This window comes from Aythya ferina, assembly GCF_964211825.1.
Source record: "Aythya ferina genome assembly, chromosome: 3".
NCBI classification, from domain to species: domain Eukaryota; kingdom Metazoa; phylum Chordata; class Aves; order Anseriformes; family Anatidae; genus Aythya; species Aythya ferina.
In genome coordinates this window covers 23,460,771-23,476,819 of record NC_140298.1, presented here as the reverse complement: position 1 = coordinate 23,476,819, position 16,049 = coordinate 23,460,771, and the positions used below count along the sequence as shown (strand labels likewise).

Sequence of the window (16,049 nt, the reverse complement as noted above, 5' to 3'; positions counted from 1 at the left end):
AGACTTTGTACTGAACTCCAGAACAAGTGACTCTGCACTAGGCTCAGAAAAGAAATGTACAATTGTGCACAGAATAATAAGCCTCGACCATATTTTCCAGTCCCTGGTTTCCATAGCACTTTGCAGTACTATTTGGCAGTACATCAGACATACTCTAGCATTTCTATAGGCTTCTTTTTTGTATCCTACTGCTCCTCCTCAAAATCAAGGTGGCTTTCTTTACATTGTAGGGTCTCACAGTTGAATCACGTCCCTTTGCTCCTGCTTCAAAAAAGTGCCTTTCCTATTCAAAACTTTTGAAAGACCTTGTAAATCTTCCTCTTCGTTCTCTCTGTGAGCCCTTTTGAAACTGCCAGTCTTTTTTAATTTCTGTTCCTTCTTCCTGTTTGAGAACTTTCCACGTTATCTGGTACAGTCATTAAAGTTAATTACTCTTCACTCTGACAAGCATGTGGCATAGGCCCAGTCAGCAAATGGTCTGTTCCACATTAAAAATACAACATATTCATAATAACTTTGTCCAAGATTCATAAAACGTGTGTAGAGCATACTGGTCACCCCAAATGCCTGGGATCAAATAGAGTTTAAATATTGTTTTAAATGGATATTTTAGTTTTTTTTTTTTTTCCAAGATAAATTACAGGACTCACTTTTGAGCCTCCTGTAGTCTCATAAACAGCGGCTGACCAGCCCAGTCAATCAATACAGATATTTAAATAAGACTTTGGTAACAGTGACTTTGAAGTTTCACTTTTTTTTTCTTTTTTTTTTTTTTTCTCCTACAGAAAAGGTAGGCAATGGTAATAATAAAGCTGCAGAAATACATATCAGAGTTTGAAATCCTCACTGCCCTATAGGACAAACAAACACTAAAGAGGTTTAAATGAAAACAGTATCGTAGTGTTTAGTAATTTCCTGCATAGACAGCAGTACATTCAACACTGGACTACAGTGAGGACACTCCTTAAAGAGTTAAGTGCTGCTACATTCTCTGAAACTTCTGTGGTAAAAATTGCTGAAGACAAAACAATTCACAATTCAGAATGCATATTTGGAGGTAGGAATGGCATAAAATCAGATATATGAGGTTATTATAGCAATTTGTCTATGTCATTTTGGAGATGCAGGGAATATTAACAGCAGTTGTCATAAGAAGTGATCCCATCTTCTACTCTTCAGAGTGATCTAGAAAAACAGCCGAGGATGCCCATATCAAATAAAACAGGAATACATCTTTTAACAATATCTTTTTTTTTTTTTTTTTTTTTTTTTTTTTTTAAGAAGACTTCAGTTTGCACAATGGAAAAAAAAGGCATAGATTTCACAGCATGACACCTGACACATGGCCCAGTACAGCTGTTGACATGAACAGAATAAAAAAAAAATACTATGCAAGAAACTCAGAGCATGGCAACAGCACTTACAAAAACTCTCCTCTCACTTAAACTTCTTAACAGGCAAAAAAAAAATCCAAAAATCAGAGTAACCATTCTTAGACTAGAGACAAGCAAGAAGGTCTGTGTAACAAAGCCTATTTTTGGAAGTCACACTATTGAAATCAGTAACAGTACTGAGTATTTTGGGATCAGTGGAGATCCTGTTTTATCAAGGCTTATGTTGAAAGAACACCTAATACTTTTCTGCCTTATTTTTCACATCTTTTATCAAGTATCATCTCAGGTGCATTGAAGTTATTTTGTGAGAAACACATTTGAAATGTCTTAATTCTACAAAGTAATCAAAGCCCAAACTCAATTATGATTTTCCTTGATTGCCTTAATTTTTCAGCTATGTAATGCTCTCCCATTTCATGAATTTCTAAGCTGCCTTGTTATTTTCTGTGCAGTACTTAAGGCTTGAAGATGTACCACTAGTAGTGGGCTTCCCAGAACACAAGAAGTTTCCACAAGCACTGGGATAATAAGAAATCAGTGCATACATGCATCCTATTAATGCATGATGCATTCTATGAAAAAAAATAATAGCTTTTATTTATTTGATTATTAAATTATTTTTATTATTTTTAACTGCTATTATTTTAGGACAAGGAGAGTAAATCCCAGCAGGGTGTTAGAATTTGTTGCACAGGTTCCCAACTAATGAATGCCTGTAATACAGGAGCAATGGGAAAGGCAGAACTCATGCCAGCTCTGTGCAGAGATGGTTCAGGGCAGACTCATATGAATATGAATATTTCCATCTTTCGGGCCAGAATCATCCTGGCTGCAGCCAGGGGAAGTGGTGGCAGCACAAGTCACCACCTAGGTAAGAAAGGGAGGAGAGGCAGCAGGAGCAGCCCCACAGACAAGAAGAAGCAGGGCACAAAAATGCTGAGGACAACTGGGGAAGCAAGGAGGCAGTGTGTGCAGTCCTGCAGGGCACAGAAGTGAGGGGGTGGCATCAAATGGTGCCAGCTTGAGAAAGGCTGGGAACCAGCACTTTACTTGATACCCTGCTCACTGAGGGTATCCGTATGGACCATGTCAGTACCTTGCAGAATGGTGCAGCAAATGCATCTGTCTTCGTTTTTTGGTGTTGAGGATTGCAAGGATCTGGGAGAGCAGACACTAAACTCTGCAATTATTAGGCAGATAGATATTCTGTCAAAGAGCAACTGAAACGGCGTGGTGCAAAGGAGCATTCCAGACCCTTTCATTCTGTTCAGTTGAGGGACTGTCTTGAACTCAATTTAAACTTGAACAGAAATACCAGAATAGAGCATACCGTATAAAATTAAATACAAATTTGTCATGTAACATAATGCAGTGGTGGGACACTAGAAGCAATCAGACAGGCAAAGGCTATGGAGCTGGACACTGGCAGCAAGACGTCTAACCCAGGCCAATGTACTCAATGTGATGGAGGTGTCCTGCTCTGAAGTATACATATTTCAAAAGATCTTAAGATTTATACTCAATATGTATATTGAAGATCATATATATACACATAGTCCTAGTCCAGTTCTATCCCTATGTATATTTAATGTTTTTAACTGGAGCAGAGAGATCAGGATCATGGGTTGCTTTTCAAACCAGTCCTCTCAGAAGAGCATTGAGACTTCCAGATCCGTTTGTAGTTCTGCTGCCTACCTGTTGTGTAAGAAAATGTATGGCTTTACTTTCCAGACACCAATTTTAATGACAATTTTAAAGGAAATGTATTATTTAAAATAATTTTTAATTTCAGAAAATGGCACTCCTGCATATTTACATTTTTTATTACAATATCTGGCCTTTGGGCTCATTTGAAGAATTGGTCCTTAATGACATGTTAGCACATTTCTAGTCAATGTAACTTTGATGACTTTGGTGATTTTATGGTCTCCAAAAAACAGAGTAGAGAAGAATCAGGCTACCAGTTTTTCCACAAAGGAAAAAAATGGAAGAGATTTCTGACATACCCCTGTGTGGGGGCATACATTACCAAATGGTTTAGCTTATTTTTCCTTTAAGGTCTGCCTTACTTTCAAACCAGTTAATCAGTGAGAAAGAATCTAGGAAGGGATTACAGAGGTTCTTGGTTATTACTACAATCTTTCTGCTTCCCCTCAGACAATTCCGAGGTCTACTAAGATGGAAAATAGTCTGTGATTATTTTTTATTTCCTTAAAAGCTGGCAGCTTTTTAATGAAGAGATAGACTGGAGTAGCATGTGCAGTCACTGCAATCTGTTCTGATCAGTGCTGGCTAATTAAGGCTTTAGCTAATTTAATTTTGAAAGATGGTTTGAGTTAGAATCTGAAACCCGTTGTTTAGTAATACAAATGAGAACTGAAAACATATGTTACTCACAACGGAAAAGGAAACAGCGCTTGTACAACTGATCTCGAAGGAGGCTGTAGGTGTCAATGACAGCAGTTAATTTTACAGTAACAACTCTGACTCAAGGCAGACTATAGTCTCCTAAAGTGTGCAATAACCTACTGGCAAACTCCGGTGCTTGAAAAAGGACACCAGAAATGAGAAGGCTGAAGTAATAAGTGGTGAGAGTGAATGGAAAAACTTCAAAAAAGGTTTTATTCCCTGTAAAGTATCTTTTTCCAGAGAAAGGGCAAGGATGCAGTTTTGCTTCATTTGAAGAACCGTCAGTATGAACTTCTATTAGTTTGACTAGCAACGTGCAACATTTTTCCAAATGTCTTAAATCACTGCCTGTGCTAAGCTATCAACAGGCTGACACGGTGGGCTGCTGCTTTGTGGTGTTCTCACAGGCTAAGAAGGACTGGTGGGGCTGTGCGCAGGCAGCTTGTGCAGCACAGCTCCTCTGTGCTGTAGTGTGGTTTGAGCCAGAAGAATATTAAAGATGGGCTCTTAATTTACTTTGCCAGTAAACTATCTGGGTGTTGTCCATGATGGAGATGGGATTTAGAAGAAATACAGTTAGGAAAGGTGATGGCTTTGGCAGTAAGACTGGCCTAGAGACTGCCATCTCTCTCCACCTCCTTGGTAGAGTAACTTCTGAAGCTGTCTTTGCACTAAAGCCAGGGCACCTTCTCACTGCTTGGTAAAATTCACAAGCTTTAGAATATATATTGAATATCACTCAGTATAAAATTTCTGACTTTTAATGCTTTTACGTGGCAACATAAATAAAAGTATGTCTACAACAACATTTCAAGTTGGTTCTCCTTACACTTGGCTGTGATTGTGATCAACTCATTTTATGCTGCTACAAAATGTTATATATTACAAAAATATGGCTGGCTCATCTTTTAAGAACACTCAAACATGTTTAATATTCTTGACATTTGGCTACCTGTTTGCTTTCACAAAACTCTTTCTTGAAAGTGAAAATACAGCAATATTTTTCTGGCACTGTTTAACTTTCTGATTCTTAAATAGTAAAGCAATGCTGCTATTTAGATTGCAAGGACAGCAGGAAGAACATTTACTCTATTTAAATCTTCCCTTTCCGAAAACATGGTTTATTTATTTATTTGGAATATGTGAAACACACTTGATAATAGGTTTTGTAAAAAACAACAAAGGGATCAAACCAGAGTTATGAACTGAAATTACCATAACAGTATGAAAAGGCTGATATTTCAGAGCTAAAGACATGTTGTGTTGATAGCTGGTAATTCAGATGGAATTTGTCTTTTCCAAACATGGAAAAGTTGCACATTGTCTAATCACATGAAGTTTTATTTCTCAGAAAATCTTTATCTTTTTAAATGTTGTTGACTTAAGACATTAGAAATGGTTCCAGTCTACAGCAACGAAGGGAAAAAATCAGTTGTTAAACATGTCTGACTCCTGGAGATAATTCAAATGGAAAAAAATCCAGGTCATTGGCCTTTTTAAATAGACCCCCGGCAATATTTACTCCTCCATAAATAGCACAGTCACATGAAATAAAACTGTGTTCAGTAAAGCCTGCAAAACAAAAGAACAATTTACAGACTGAAACGCAAACTGTGGCTCATGTGTTCACTGGGTAGGATTAAGTGAGCTTGCTGCACGGTCTGTGCTTAGTGCCTGTGGTGTCAGATCCGCTGGAAGGAGAGCAAGTCAGGTCACCTAAGGGGCTCCATCCTTCTGCAGGAAGGCTGGGACTCTGCTGTACACAGCAACATGTGAGAGACAGCTCCTGCTGTAATGCCAGGCTTCACTGCAGCAGAAACAAGTGCCGCTTCCTCTACCATCATGACTAAGAGCACACCTACATAAGGAAAATTCTCTGGCATTACTACGCTGCTTTAATTTGACCACTACGGCTCTATTGCTATAGTAAAGGTGGTAAATTTCCCCAAGGTAGACAAGTCCTAACATGGAGGTGTGTACTCCTGAAATGGCGAGAAAGGCTGTTTACTTCATCTGCTGGCAAAAATAAACCTATAAGTATGTTACAGACAAAAAGACAAACAACTAATTACTATAAACATTATTAGATCTCTCAGAAACTCATTTCAATCTCTTCTGTGGGCATATCCACAATCATGACTTTCTCTCTCTCTCTTTTTTTTCCCCCCAAAGATTCAGCTCTGGGAATCACGTTATTGCAGGGCAACAATAGCTGTCTCTTTTAAAACTTTTCCAGCTCTGAAAGCTGTTGAGTAGAACTTGAAAACATGAAGCAACTGCACACAGAAGCTTCATAACCTATATGACAAATTCATAGAATCCACAAGCGCATATGACTTGATTTTATTCATTAGCCAGTGAGTGGGGGGATGGGTTATAATTATTCAATATTTAGGACTCCTAAAGTAATAAAAAACACTCGTTCTGCTTTTCCAGCATTTTTTTTTTTTTTGAATGTCCCTGAAAAGCTATGGTTTGAAACCAAGGAGTGACAGAGAGGGGACAAACTTGCACATGATGGTTGTCAGGACACTGGCTAGCAGACTGCAGAGAAATGGCTGTTGAAGAAGACTTGGCTCTTTGTTTCCAGTTGTTAAATCACAGCAGGGACATGTGAAAATATAGAAATTATGTTCTGCTACTATTTGCCAAGAAATTACTATTTCTGACATGGGAATAGAATTACAACTTAAGATACAAAACTAACTCCTTATAGCATATGCTATGCTGTCAAAGCGTTCAGAAACTCTGGTACAGTGAACTCTTTCCACCTTGGATTTACTGAGAGACTTACACTTCTCTTCATTTCTCTTTGTTACAGCCAACATATCTGGTTCACATCTCTTGGCCATGTTTTATACTTTTCTGGCTGCCACATTCATTAAGTTTCCAAGAGCAGCTGATTCTTAGCATGCAGTAATTCTTGTTAGCCTGCTGAGAACTTGACAGAATAAACCTTGCTGTTTGTTTGTTTAATTCCCTTCACTGAGCATTAGGAATTATTTCTGAAAGAACTCTAGCTTCCAGGTGTTCGCTATTAAATGCAAACATTTCATAACAGAAATACTTCCTTTTTATTTTCTAAATGTTGTGTTGAATAAGCTTTGTAGAAGACTGCAAAGCTGAGGAGAGTGCTAGCTGGCATTTACAAAGGCCTGGTATTCCACAGACAAAAGCATTTAGAAATTGGTAGTAGTAAGGCTACAGCTGGGTGTTTTTTTTTTTTTTTGGTGGTGGTCATTTGGTGTTTTTTATTTTTATTTTTATTTATTTTATTTTTGGCATTTCAGTGAATAGGGGTGCCACTTTTTACATTTAAAAATACTACAAATCCACTCTTTTTGCTTAAGATCTTTCACCATTTTACATATAAAATGCAGGGTGATCTTTAGCACAGACAACAGATTAATAAATACATATACGCTCATGTTCTGTCAATTTTTGCTAAGAAAATGTCATTACAGCAAAGACATAGCAGACTTCGAAAGCTTAGTTGTAAACCTATGTTCCTAAGGGTTGCTTTGCATCATACTAAGCCAGATTCCTATTGCTATCTCAGACAGCATTGTTTCCACCCAAAATGACAGTTCAAGACAAAGACAGAATTAAGGAGTTAAATTGGGGTACATTTTCAGTGCACTATCAGTTATGGCAATCAGTGTATGCATGCATGTATGTGCTTGTGTGTACAAACTCCTTAAAATAATTTTTTATTTGCAACCCAGTCATGCTGGATTGTCTGACAGAAGATTTAATTAAAAGGCTTTTAAAATAACAACATGAATCAGAGCTAGTTTTAACAATCCATTGCCTGCAAATACCCATGCACATAGTTTTGCCTGGAAAGACTGTAGTGATGTATTCATAGGTATGTGGAAGGAAATCTTACTCAGCGCCCTTAAAAAGAAGGTCTTGCCAACTAATCTCTGGTTTCCAATCCCAGAATTTCAAATCCTGCTCTGGGAGGAAGGTGACAGATGGTCCCTGAGATAATTGATTCTGTATTATTTAAGGATTTATCAAGCAGAAGACTTAGGAAGACTTCTGCTAGATAGTGACTAGCCAGTGCAGACCACAGAACACAGTTAACCGGACGTTTGTGAACAGTAAGCTCGGTTTCACTGGGACAGTTCACATGTTTAAACTTAGTTGAGCACAGCCTTAGCCCAGACAGTGTTTTAAGTTAGCTGAAATACCTTAAAGAACTGATGGAATGGCAGCCAGACACATCCCCATAGCAAAATCTCAGCAGCAACCCAGTACTTGAAGCCCCACACTTCCAAGTTCGACAGGGATCTAAAACTTAATGACACATCATAGTCCCATTCACCTTTCCACTCCTGGATTAAAAAAAAATAATAATGCTAGGAAGGTACAGGGAATAAATCTCTGTGACTGAATGAAAAGAACTGCAAATGTGACTTTCAGTTAAATCTGTTCTAGAATGCTGCTTCTCTGTTGTGAATAACGATCATGAATGATAATGAGTTTTCTTCCGAGTAAACTTAGATACGCACATAAGGCTTTGCAGAATCAGTGCTTCGGTGCACACTGAAGGCTCTGATTGAAGAGTGGGAACAGCCTGGCAGAAAATTACTATTCACAACATTCTCTGTGGACACCGCAGACTTTTATGAATTAGATGTGGAGCCGGCAGCTTATAACCTGGCATCATCGCTGTGTGCCTTTAAATACTCCGTAGAAACCATGGGGTTCAGAAGCTGACTCAGAAGCAGCTCAGGCAGCTGTGTAGGAAGCAGCAGCGTGCGCAGAAGCGGGGAAGGCAAACTTCAGCCTTCCCCAGCGCAGCTATTTCAGACTGCCAGCCGCAGCTCTCGCTTTCAGTCTTCCCCCAGACACCCTGGTCCGCACACCTTTACGGTCAAATGGCCTCCCACATCCACGTAATTCCACCGTCCTCAAACAAACGCCAGTTCAACCATTAGCTTTTCAATTTGGGAAACTGCGGCTGGTTGACAGAGCTGCTGCTCATTCGTTTCCAAACCAGAAAAGTTATATTAACAAGACAACAGAAAACTCAATAGCTAAAAATACTTTTAATTTATTCACGACAATAAAGCAGCCTATTTTTTGCTCCGCTGACAGACTTCACCAGTACTTCTTTTATGAGCAGTCCATGAAGATACGGTCTGAAAATATTTTCCAGTGCAACTGATATGAAAATGCCATCATTGCAAGGCTATACCTATTATTTACTTAGGGCTTTGCGTCATGAATCTCAACTGCCAATAGGTTTTTACAACATTGTTTTAAGCAGCATGGCAACCATCCCAAAGCCTAGTACCTCTGAGAAAATATTTTACATCTCAGGAGATATTTTCGTGTTACTCAGAACCTACTTAATGCTTTTCATTAACCGTTTTCAAAATGTTCAATTGATGAAACGCGAAGGTAGGCACTTTCACACGGGGGACAGGCAGCAAGGGTTGAGTTGCCAATAAACAGTATACAGGACACACCGGACCGTGTCACTTTCTAAAAATGGGTGCAGAAGAAAATGACAGCTGTTGGAGGGCAGGCAGGAAGAGGGGAACACACTGACACGAGGTCTGGGCCTTAGTGCTCTGAGTAGGACCTACGGGCTGTGTAGTGAAACGTGAATTAACCAGGTAAGGAATGCAAGCATTGCTTTTACTGCAATGGATACAAGTGAGAAGTTTAAAGGGCAAGTGTCCAAACTATGCCATTTGGTCTTCAAAATTGACTTTATGAAATAACAAATATATATTAAAATGTCTGTAGACATCCGAGAAAGATAACAGTATATTAGTTATCTCTGTTTACAAAACAACCATTTTTATGCTCATATAAAGCTGCTATCCAAATATGGCTTTTGATTTATGGATTCTACATAGTAAGTTCGGCTCGTGAGAGCACATAAAGTGCAATTACCTTACAGTATTTATGTCCTACCAAAATTTTAGATTTTAGCCTTTAAAATGCTGAACATGCTTACTTGCTGAATTGGCACCTAAAGCTAGGCACTAGGAAGCCACATGCTGGTGTGCATAGAGCCTCCCTGTACTTGTATGACCGTAAGCCATCCCACATGCTGGCAGTTCAAGAGCTGGGCTGTTTTTATATGGAAATGGGCCTGGGAAAAGTCACTTCAAGGCATCCCAATGCCGCATGCACAAACATTGTGTTTTCCATGTGCTGCAGCGATCGCAATGCACGCTTCTTACAGCCTACCTTCAGCTTGAGCCACATAAACCATGTGGCATGTTTACTTTTTGAAACTCATCTGTAACTGAGACACCTGATGCAAACTTTACACGAGTGTAGCATTGTATCTTTGGGGCAGGAGGATTATGACCTCAAATTTCTCTCCCCCATCCTTCTGCCTGCCTTACCGGCGCTCCCTGGCTCAGACACCAACACTTGCTACCCCAAACCTACATGATTCTCACTGTTCTCATCCTAACTCAACAGAGGAGTTAGAAACCCATCCCAAAAGGCAGCCAGGCGCTGCCGGAGCTCCGCCGCGAGGCGCACACGGCCCGGTACCACAGCGAGGGGCGGCTGAGGGGGCAGCCCCCACCCTCCTCCTGCCTGAGCAGCCTCAGCGACAGCGCCACGAGCTAACGGCCGCCGCGCCTCGCGCCCAACGGCCGCGCTCCGCCACCGCCCCCCGACCTCGTAGCGGGAAGCCCCACCCACTCCATTTCCTTCCTTCCCATTGGAGCATCTACCCGCCAATCTCTCCCCCCTCTCCCCACCCTCTCCTCTCATTGGGCGTCCCGCGCTGTCACTCACCCCTCCACGGCCCCGCCCCCCGTCCCCCCCACCCCTTCCCTCGCCGTTGGCGGCGGGCGGGGCAGAGGGCGGGCGGGATGGCGGCGAGGCAGGGGGGGGCTGCGGGCGGCGGCGCCTGAAGGCGGGGAAGGGGCGTGCGGAAGCCGGGCGCTGGGGAGCCGCCCCCCCGGCCAGCCCGGCGGATGACAGCGGGCCCGGCCCGCTGCGAAGTTTGCCGAGCGCCCCCCCCTCCGCGGGGCCGCTCCACGGCTGGGGAGGGAACGGCGAGGAGGCTGGGTCGATAATAATTTTTAATTATTATCCCATTTTCATTTTATTTTTTTTATTTTATTTTTTTTTTTCCCTTCCTTCCCGCCCGCTTTGATATATGCCCGCGGCGAGCGCGTCCCCCCCGCGCCGCCTCGCCGCCCAGCCATGTCGGCGGCCATCTCCGCCGCGGAGAAAGTGGACGGCTTCACGCGGAAATCCGTGCGCAAGGCGCAGCGGCAGCGGCGCTCGCAGGGCTCCTCGCAGTTCCGCGGCCACGGCAGCCAGGTGGAGCTCTCGCCGCTGCCCCAGCTCAAAGGTACCTCGGCGAAACCCTCCGCGGGGCCCTGCCTCGTCCCCCCGTCCCTCTGTCCCGTCCCTCTGTCCCCTCTGTCCCCGTGTCCCCCCCTCCTCCGTCCCCTCTCTCCCGCGGTGGCTCCTCCCTTCAGGGGGGTTTGCAAAGAGGAGCCCGGTGCCCCTGGCATCGTGTCCCGGGCTTGCCTCGGGCCTCCCCAGCGCTTTTTTTTTGGGTTGGTGTTTGCCCCGCCGGGGTTTTGGGGGAACGAGGCGGTATCTCAAAAGCCTGGGTGAAAAAAAAGGACGCCCTGGCATGGAAACCGGCACCGCAGCCTTTATCCTTCGTCCTGAAACTCAAATCCGGGCAGGCTGATTGCTAGCAGGTTGCAAAAATGAACCAGAAGTTCAGTGCAGCCTTCCCCCCCCCCCTTCCCACCAAAGTTTTCCCTCCCTTAAAAATTACAAAACTAGTTATTCAGCAGGGAATACGAACTCCTTGTTAAAGTACTTAACAAGAACCTGAGCAACAAGGGGCAAACATTACCTTACCATTACCCCATAGCAATTGTGCTGTCACTCGTGGTGAAGTTTTTGAAGCTGCATCGTACGATGGTGGGAAAAAATAACTCTTAATGATCTGCAGTAAATGCCCCAAATCAGAGTGCAGTGTGGCCGACTTAAAAATAGTCCTAAAAGCTAAATATTTTTTTTCCTGTTTGATTTTTGTGGATTATACAGTCACAGCTGTAGTATTTCAAGGCAGTTTCTTGCTGCTCCTGAACGGCAGATGTTCATGAATCATGAAACTGGCTATTAGCAGAAATGTTATTAAATGCAAATAAGCTTGGGCAGGAAGGTAACATGGGAATTATTTTTTTCTTTAGCATCTTTGTTGCAGTGGCTGAGCACGTTGCTCTTAAAAACAGAAGAGGTGTTCTTCACGGTGCTTGTTTTGGGTTTTCTTTGTGAAGTTTTGTCCTCCCTTTAGCTGGATTTACAGGATTTATAACCAAGATGATTTCTTTGAAATCAAGCTTCAGTTTCTGCTATTGGTATGACTAAACTTCTGCCAAGTTTTAATAATAATGAAAAGCTAATTCCCATGCTGTACAGACAGTTTATTTTCCTCAAAGATAATTTTTTTATAAAACCATTCTTGAGACCTTGTAAAAGCACTTGGCAAATATCGCACATAGGTGGCAGACTTCAGAAAGTTTGGGTCCTGATCCAGCAAACAGTTAAGCGTACGTACTTTATGCAGGGAGCAATTCCAGCTTAAATCAGCAAAATGTCCAAGTTTACATTCTTTGCTGAACTGGGACTTTAATGTTAGCTTTTTAACTTTGTATGATTAAGTCTTCTCGTTTTGTGAGTGCAGTTTTACAGCTTTTTGCTTATTGTACGGGGAAAGTTTGTGTGGCATCAGCAGCTCGAATGTTTGGAAATTTGAGGCCATAAACTATCAGAGGAATCTGTTCAGTTAAGCAGAGTTTTATAGTAGCTCGAATTGCCTGAAATTCTTAAAGGAAAATCGCATCTATGTTCATGCTTATGGTTTACATTGAAAGTCTTGCCCTCCAGATCTGTTTCAGAACAGAAACTGTGGGCAAAGCATGCTTTTATGAGTAACAGTATCCCAGGTGGCCAGTTATCAGAAAGCTGGGCAGCACTCTTCTGCATGTTTTCTCCCCTGGGTTTGCAATGTTTGGATATATGGGGAATTTTGATTTGTTGTGAATATCTGATGCTTTCTCCCCTTCCGCTTTTCTCCTTTCCTCTCTTGACCCTCCCCTGCCTCCCAAACCAAACGAGCTGATAGAAAGAGTTTGCTCTCCATAAATGTATGGTTTTGTGAAACTTCTTGTTGTAATCGCATACGTCTCGGTAAGATGAAGCTCTGCTTTATTCTTTAAAGCCAATGTGGAATTCAGCAATAGCTGTGATGCTGCCAGCGTAGTGTCATCTCCAGCCTGGCAGCCAGTGTTCCCAGGGAGGGGCGGAAAAAGGAAAGTACAGTCATTATGCTGGTGCCTAAGGGCCCTCAGCATGCACTTAGGAAATTAGATTAAGAAGTTTTGCTTTTCCAGGTATCTTACAGTAAGGGGCTAAATGTAGGGCGTGTGAAGCCTGTATTGGGAGATCAACAGTTTGTAGATGAAGAAGCAGTTTGGTGATATACTGCAGTAAAAATACTTAATTTGATTTATAGTTCCTGTCCTGTTTGATCACTTTCAGGACAATAACAAATATTCTGAAACTCCCAAATAGGTTTGTCAGGCTGGCCTGAAATACTTGTATTCTACTTTATTGGAAGGAAGGGTGTTCCAGAAGAAAAAATAAAAACTAACCACTCACTTTATCAAACATCTTCCTGGGTAGATTTTTTCCCCTTTTATCTAGGGACTATTTATTTTTTTTGTTTGCTACTAATAGGGCCAGATCAGATAGTGTAACACCCTGTCATAGGGGTGTAAGTGGTATTGCTTGAAAGCCTGTAGAAAGGTAACATACTTATTTACATATTTCTGGAGCTAATTGTGGTGCTGCTGGGATTACCAAAATTTCTGGATTTAGCTGCATATTCTGTCACTGCTAGGAGAAGCCGAGTTTCTGTCACTAGCAGGTGAGAGTCCCAGATAGTACATGGTCTTAGCTTTAGGGGTTTGGGTTTTGGGGGGACAGGGAGAAGTTGAGGGGGTATAGTGGGATTGTGTGTTGGTCATTCACATTTCACGTTATTTTTACATCAGATATTATGTATCATCCTTAGATAAAAGCTTAGCAAAACCTTACTGATGACAGGATACATAAAATAAATGAGGAATTACATTTCCTCTGTTATTCAGGAGAGTGTATGCTTCACTGTAGTGCTTCATAAGCAGTACTGAAGACCAGAATAATAAAAAAAAAGAAAAAAAAAAGAAGAAAAAAAAAAAAAAGGGGGGAGGAGGGGAGGGAAGAGTGTTAGACCTGTGTCAAGTTGAAGCTGTTCCCCCTCCCATCTCCTTTTCATTTTGTTACTTTGCAGTTTACTTAATACAAATCCTCTGAAAATTTGTAGCCAAAGTAACATGCTGGTTAACAGCAGGATTTTATCGCTTAGTGAACAGTCCTGGGAGTGTTGAGTTTAAAGAAATCTGATGAAGGGATTGTTATTTTTAAATTCTTAAGAAGTGGTCATTTTGTCTCAATACCGAGTCCTTTTTAAACACTGTAATAGCCCATGCAGTTACCTTCATTTCTGGAAAAAGACAATCAGCTTGACCTTGGGAGCCAGTCTGACTAATCGCACTGAAACTACACATACACGTTTCTGTGACTTTTTTTTTTTTGGTTGAAGAAGCATGTGAAAATACAGGTGGAAAATGGTGACCAGATAGGATGAAAAAAAAAAAATCTTATTCAAAACAGCTTGTTGCTTTTATTTAGCACAGTTAATGTGGGCTGTCAGGTTGTAAAGAGAATGTACCTTTTTTCTGTTACCAGAGATGTCAAGTCCAGCTGGAGTGAATAAACATTTTCTGATGTCTCTCTGTGATCTTCTCAGTACTGAGCATCCTTTTGGGAAGACGCTTGTCACTGCAGGCTTATTTCCTATAATATGCACAAAGCACAAAAATATTACAAGAAATTCTTAGTGTTCGTTTCCAAATGAAACTCTCCCCATCGAGAAAACTCTGGCTCTTACAGCAGAACAGCTGGAAACTGGTCCAAAAATCTGTCAGCCGTAGGCTAGAGATGGTTGTAAGAATCTCAGTGGGACTGCGAGTTACAGTGGTGAAGTATACTGGAATAAGACATTTTTAAAAGACCTTCCAGTATGCAGTTTCAGCATCCAAATATGGGGTTCAAAACGGGTGTTATCAAAAGTATTTGCTTTATTTAAACCATCAAGGGACAGCTTGGATTTGACTGAGAACCAGGTGCTGTGTTCAAGCTAAGCTTTCATGACAGCATTATAGGAAGGCCTAGTAAGCTTGCTTATTGCTAAAATTTTAACCTTATTACATCCAGCAGGGTCAGTTCAGATGCTTTGAATCATACAGTGTGTATTTCAGAGTGACAAAAATAAGCAGAGTTAAAAACAGCTGAGAGGAATTTTATTCATGCTAACATTAAGTTGCCTTTGCTCCAGAAAGGAAAATAGCCTTCAAAAATTTTAGAATGGTTTACTTTTACTACAGACTTCATAAATATTTGTAAGTTAAATGACAGTTTTCTGTTGCTCAGATTTGCACTGTTTTGTTTTGTTTTTGTTAAATCCCTGATGATTCATTGTTATTTCCTCTTCCGTAGTCCCCCATCCTATACCTTTTGTATTCAACCTCACTTGCATCTGTGACCTTCCCTGCTGATCTTTTCCTTAACAAAGACGATCTTTAGTTTTCAGATGAAGATGAGGATGTTCTCTGAGGAATTTCCATTTAACTCTTACACATAGTCTCAACAGGGCACTCAACAAAGTAGTCAAAACTTGTGTTTTACAATCTTGAAAAACAGAGAACCTACAATAGCTAAAGAAGACTTAAGAACTTTTAATTTTAATATTCTAATGTAGTTCCATGAAAAATGTACTGCTTAATTTTCTTCTATATTAAGGAACTGTTCCTAGTTTATGGAGTGGAACATTTGGTCTTTAATTCTTAACAAATTGACCTTTTTTTATCCTTAGACTTGAATTTTTGGTCTTAGAATATACTTCCATCAAGAGCAACTCCTAAATATAGAGCCTATTGACAGTCTTCACATGAACTTTTCTATTTAAATCTTTCACATCTTCTGTGTGCCAGCTTAGGATCAGATTTCTTTTTCCATATTCGTTGCTTTCTAGTTTAGTCAGATATTAGTTTTGCAGGTGCCGATTTTAATGGTAGTTGCTGTAGGAAATACAAGTGGAATTACTTACTGCTCTGGCTGTCTGATCGA

At 41.1% G+C, this 16,049-nt stretch overlaps 1 protein-coding gene across 1 annotated transcript in view; it reads left to right on the top strand.

The window, feature by feature from the left end:
- Window positions 1–10,693: 10,693 nt before the first annotated feature.
- PPP2R5A (protein phosphatase 2 regulatory subunit B'alpha) overlaps window positions 10,694–16,049 on the top strand; it is a 43,526-nt gene continuing 38,170 nt past the window's right edge. The window contains exon 1 of the mRNA XM_084513202.1: window positions 10,694–11,145. Coding sequence (XP_084369328.1) covers window positions 10,995–11,145 — 151 coding nt within the window. The 5' untranslated portion in view covers window positions 10,694–10,994. The remainder of the gene's footprint in view (window positions 11,146–16,049) is intronic.